The sequence below is a fragment of the Paralichthys olivaceus genome, chromosome 7 (assembly GCF_024713975.1).
Source record: "Paralichthys olivaceus isolate ysfri-2021 chromosome 7, ASM2471397v2, whole genome shotgun sequence".
Taxonomy (NCBI): Eukaryota; Metazoa; Chordata; class Actinopteri; order Pleuronectiformes; family Paralichthyidae; genus Paralichthys; species Paralichthys olivaceus.
Genome location: NC_091099.1, coordinates 14,481,139 through 14,486,864, shown reverse-complemented (window position 1 = coordinate 14,486,864; position 5,726 = coordinate 14,481,139). Strand labels below are relative to the sequence as shown.

The 5,726-nt window shown below is 41.9% G+C and overlaps 1 protein-coding gene across 1 annotated transcript; it reads right to left on the bottom strand.

The window, feature by feature from the left end:
* Positions 1 to 387: 387 nt before the first annotated feature.
* On the bottom strand, positions 388 to 5,423 carry LOC109624251 (sodium/potassium/calcium exchanger 1). Its single transcript, XM_069528449.1, has 9 exons — positions 4,237 to 5,423; positions 3,657 to 3,716; positions 3,289 to 3,397; positions 2,867 to 2,947; positions 2,008 to 2,081; positions 1,627 to 1,872; positions 1,458 to 1,547; positions 874 to 1,040; positions 388 to 788 (listed from the first exon to the last, which is right to left on the bottom strand). Exons 1-9 carry the CDS (start codon positions 5,281 to 5,283, stop codon positions 539 to 541), a joined length of 2,124 nt encoding a protein of 707 aa, XP_069384550.1. The 5' UTR covers positions 5,284 to 5,423; the 3' UTR covers positions 388 to 538.
* Between the last annotated feature and the right edge of the window lie 303 nt (positions 5,424 to 5,726).

Sequence of the window (5,726 nt, the reverse complement as noted above, 5' to 3'; positions counted from 1 at the left end):
TGTAAAGTAATTTTTTCCAAAACATATGTTCTATGATTATTCTTGTTTTTTAAAAACGGATGTGTATGTGAGAAGAGTGAGGTTCTCTATACTGTTATAAAACAGTCGTAGGAGCAAGTGTGAACTTACATTTCATACAAAATCTACATTTAGAAACCTATATTTTTCCATTTTCTAGATTTGGATTTTCATTCTGTGAATGCTGTTTCATAACCAGTGAAAAAATTGTTGTCTATTAATATAGAATATACATTTTTATTGCTATAACTGCACATTCTGCCCTACATAAGACAGTAGATCTACATCTGCTGATTTAAATAGAAAAGGTAAAAGCTGCCATTTTTACTGGAAGTGAAAATGTAACAAGGTCTAGAAAATGTATAAATAGTATATGTAATGCTGCGAAGAAGTGAGACCAGTGTCACTGGCAGCAGCTTTCTGCAGTGTTTCTTCAGATATCCAGACCCATGCTGATGTGACCCATGCATGTAAAGGTTCAGAGTTGTTGGAAAGTACAACAGCCAGGGAGAACGTCTGTTCAGATGGAGACAGGGCAGATGATGATTCGATCCTCCAGCATCACGCTGAGCACCAGGAAGATAAAGTAGAGCAGGAACATGGTGAAACCCAGCACCTTATTCATCTTCCACTTACAGGAAGCAATGGAGATGATGACAAAGAGCAGCATGAGGAAGAGGAGCACGATGGCACAGAAGAGCCCATTGCTGCTGACGGCCACAGGGGCGAAACCGTGCATGGATGAGAACAGGAGCCACGGGACTGGAAGCCTTTAGAAAAACAAAGTGACAGAGTGAGAGAAACAGTAAAAACTAAAGACTAAGAAAAACAGGTTTTCAGGCTACTGGAGCTCACCCAACAGTGATGTCAAAGATGTTACTGCCCACAGAGCTGGACACGGCCATGTCCCCCAGGCCTTTACGTGCCACAATCACACTGGTTATAAGGTCGGGGATTGACGTCCCTGCAGCCAAGATAGTAAGGCCCATGATCTCCTCTGAGATGCCGATGGTCTCACCCACCTACAGGAACCAATCACAGATTTTCAATTCATAGTTAGATTTTAGAGGAACCTGAAATTGATTTTCAGTTTCATACAACTCTTCGTAAACACAAAACAGATTATTTATTTCATTACCAGCACCAACCAGATTTGTTCTGTATAAAATGCCACACACACACACACACAACCCCTGCCTGAGCTTTGAAGTGTATGGATTGTTTTCTAAAATGTCTTAATGTCTCCTGAATATTTATTTATTATTGAGAAATACAAACATTTTACGTAATCTCTTTTCATGGGTTTGTTGAAAAAATATATTTGCATTTGTGCATTATCTCTGGTCACACTCATTTATATGGAAGATGCTTTGTTATTTAAAAATGCAAATTTCAAATCTCATCTCAAAATGTTATCATATACGTTTTAAGTAACTGACCTGATGGGCCCACCACACCATGAGGTAGGAGAAGATAGCGATCCACAGAATGGAGCCCAGAAAGGTGATCACAAAGAATTTTCTGGATTTCTGTTGTAAAAGCAAAACCAGTCAGTCTACAGTTATCTGAGATCCTACAGATGATCCCAGAGATGTGTGTGTATCTCACCTGGTTGCGAACATCAGGAACTGTGAGCCACAGAGGGAAGACTATGGGCAGCAGGAAGAGGTAGGTGGCTTGTTTATGTCGTGTGTCAGGCCACTCTAAAGACAGAGGCTCATCCTCGTTCTCATCTTCCTCTTCATCATCATCCTCATCTTCACTGGACTCATCGCTGTCTTCATCGCTGCAATTCTCATCACTGTCAGAGTCCTCTGATCCCCCTGACCCATCATCTCCTGCCGGCACATCCTCCTGACGTGTTGGGTGAAAAAGAGAAATAACAGCAAAAGAACACAGGAGCCCAGACAGGCTTTAAGTTGCAGCTACAGGCATCAATGACTGACTTCTGGGCTTTGTGATAATCACCAGGATTTGGTTGGAGCTTACCTTCTTGTCCTCCGTCTGCTCCTTCTTCTCGACAGCCTCTGGCTCCTTGGTCTGCTCAGCTTTTCCTCCACCATCTGAAACAGAAATTCCAAACATGCAGTGTGTTTCCATGGAGCTTTTTAATCAGCTATCTAAAATAACTCCGGTGTCGTTTTTCACTTTCTTCAATATTGTGAGGTAGAGCTTTCTCTCTCTTTTCTGTTACATTTTCACCAAACAAATTTATTGATCTAGGTGAAAAAAATCGAGCACATTTAGGGGACTGGGGTTCAGGAAGTAGAGCAGGTCGTCCACTAACCAGAAGGTCGGTGGTTTGATCCACTCTGTATGCCGAACCTGTCCTTGAGCAAGATGCTGGACCTCAAAACTGTGATGTAAAGAGGTTTGTCATCAAGACTAGATAAGGGCTATATAGATACAGACCATTTACTATTATCTGTGTATATATCTATAAGTGTGTGCAATTTGGTGCAGCTTGATGTAATTTAAGGAGACTGTCTTGGTGGAGGTATGTGCTCTACAGGGGGAAATTCTAGTTATAGAATATATTTTATCCATGTAGAACTTGATGTATTCCTTGTGTAATGGATAGTTGGATGTAATGGATATATTTCATATTCTAGTGCAGGTCACCCACCTTCTACCAAGTAACATGAAAAGATGATAAAGACACATTTTCTGTTGGTGGCAAAACAAAGTTATCTTATTACATGATGGAAGGCATGTTTTATAGACGTCTAATCTTTCTAAAGTCACAGAACCTGACTCATCTATGGTTTAATGAGAAACAGCACAGACAACAGACAGAAGAATCGGAAAGCTTAATGGATCGGATGACCATCGCATGCTTCCATGTTACCTTCACTTTTGTCTTGAGTTTTGCTCTCTGCCTTCCGGCAAGCCACATTATTCAGAATCTCAGCCTTATCCATAAATTTCCCTACGAACAATCACACAAAGAAAAACACACTCAGAACGCTGTGGTGAACCATATGATGACAATTACTCAGTGACCAAAATAAATGATATATATACATATGATTTTAAAAGAAATGTATGCAACACAGTTTTCTATTTGGGAATTTTCTTTATATTTGACAGTGGGCCTCTAGATCCCTCTATAGACCGGCAGAGGTATTTATCTGCTTAGTATCAATCTGGACTTAGTGCAGCTTCATTTGCAACACTAATCTATTTTATTATGAGAACAGTCATAAACCAGTTGAAAAGACACGTAGTTATCAGGCATGAGGCTTGTTGTCATGGCGACGTGGTACTCACCCTCTCCTAGAGGGTCTAACGTGTGAATCATGAGTTGGAAGATGGTGTTTCTCATGGTGCTGTTGTGTAAGGAAGCGGAACTTCCCCCTCGCTGAAGGGACGGCTTCAACTGGGGAGAGAGACGCCTGAGGTCAGGACAGCTACTCGCAGTAACAGACAGGGACACACCACTGTTAGATAATCCTGTCAGACTGGAGGTCAGCCCTGTCTATTAATTTGACAAGTGCATTTACATGTGATGGATGATGGCTTGTTTAGCATGATGCTAAGATAAATGGGACTGCAGAAATGTAAGAAGCTATTACAAACATAATCTGGAGATATTGTTCATTGTCTTTTTCTTGTCAAATGGTTAATTGATTTCTTACCTTTAACCGGTTCTTGTCCTGTTGAGCAGGAGGAGCATTGTCTTCATCGTCCCCATTTGTCTGCATGCAAGAATGTTTGATCAGTGATAATCAACCTTGGTTGAGATAGACCAAAGGCATTGAAGTTAAACTTTCAGTTTCACTGAAGTTTCACACTTCAGTTAGTGTTACATGACAATAAAAGAGATGTGTTAATAATGTTGTTTGACTACAATTACCATCCCCCCATTAAAAACACTATAATACTACTACAGTATATTTAATGTGAAGTAGCATTTTAAACAGATTAACTAATTACATTAGTTCATTGGGGACCTGGCTCCAATAGTAACCTGTATCCAGCCCAACAAAAGCCCTCTAGTGTACCTCGTGTAAATAAGGCCTCAATCACCTGTACCAGGGCCACACACAGTGAATGTTGATGCTACAGTTTAAACAGAGCTAAGACTCCTCCACGGATCAGTTTTTTGGTGCAATGTTTGAGGTTAACAAGATAAAACACCAACATAAATGCTGCCAATAAATATATAGAAAGCATCACAAATAGCAACAGATCACATTTTGTCCCAGTCGTGCTCACCTTGTCAGGTTCTTCCACAGCAATGATTTTGACGATATTCTTGTGTTTGTGGAGTTGGCTCTTGAAGGCCTGTTCTAATTGCACATTAAACTTCATGAAGATCACATAGAGAGAGTAACTGGTCACCAGCATCATGCTCTCCCACCACATTATGACATTATCCAGGAAGAAGATGATGAGTAAGATCAGGTCGAGTATGTAGAAGGACACGTCTCTGAAGAGTGGCCACCAGGTGAGATGAAGCACCTCCCGAGACAACAAAGCGCACATTCCAATCACGAACAAAATGTTGAAAACTGCTGAGCCAACTATCGTGCCAATGCCCACGTTGCTGTGGGCGATGAAGACCCCTATCAAGGAGGTGAAAAGCTCGGGGGCAGATCCTCCAGCCGCCATGAAGGTGGCTCCTGCCACATCGTCAGAAATGGCTAACTTGTCCGTGATTACCCCCAGAGCAGGAACAAAGAACTCATCACACACAATTGCAAGTGACACAAACATGTAAATCATCCCAAATATGTGGAGGGCCACCCAGCCTCGTCTGCGGTCTTCTATAGTAAAAACATCTTCAGGGTATTCTCCTTTAATATGTGGAGCCTCACCAGGAGAAGCTGGAGTGATGGTGGTTAAAGGAGGAGCTGGAGCTGGTGTGGGGGTCTCTGGTGGAGGCTCAGGGGCCACGAAGATGCAGTGCACAAAAGTCCGGTTTGTGGTTGTCAGTGTTGGATATTCAGTGGGGGTGGATGCTTTCAAATCTGACGTTGTTGTATCCAGATGTTTCACTACATGCACCTCAGTCGTCGTCTGATCTGTTGGCTCTAATTCATGAGTTGCAGTGGGAGGTTCCTCCAGTGCCTGAGTCTCCAATGTAGCCTCATCACCCCCCTCTGTTGAACCTTCTCCAAAGTTGTCTCCAATCTGAGGCATCGGTGGAGGCTCGTACAGTCTGGCACTGATGGTCAGCTGGTAGAGGGTGCAGAGGAAAACCCCAGAGAGGAGAAACACAACCCGGCTCAGCTGCAGCCTCTTCCTTCTTGTACAATGCATGGTCCTCTGAAGTAGTTACTGGCTATGTCGAATTAAGCTGCATAAATGGGCTTTGGTAGAGGACAAGTCCTGCTCGCTCCCCAGCACACCATGGAGGGACTGAATTCAAAACTACACTGGACTGATTCATGTCACATCCTCGGCTCCTTGGAAAAGAAGAAAAAAATTTAAAGAAGCATCATTGATAAGTAATGTATGCTTCCAGACATCTGAATTGTCCATGCAATGCACTTCATGCATAAGCTGTCGTGATTATATTATTTACACATTGTATGGTTTTATGTGTACAACTTAACCACCAGAAAAGAAACTAAAACACCAAGCAAAGTCAGTGTTTACATGCCAAGAGAAATTAAACCTGTATGATGATTAAAATAAACAGACAATGTCGTATGATAATTTAATCACAAATGCAGACTTACCTCTGAGTGAAGATTTAGCAA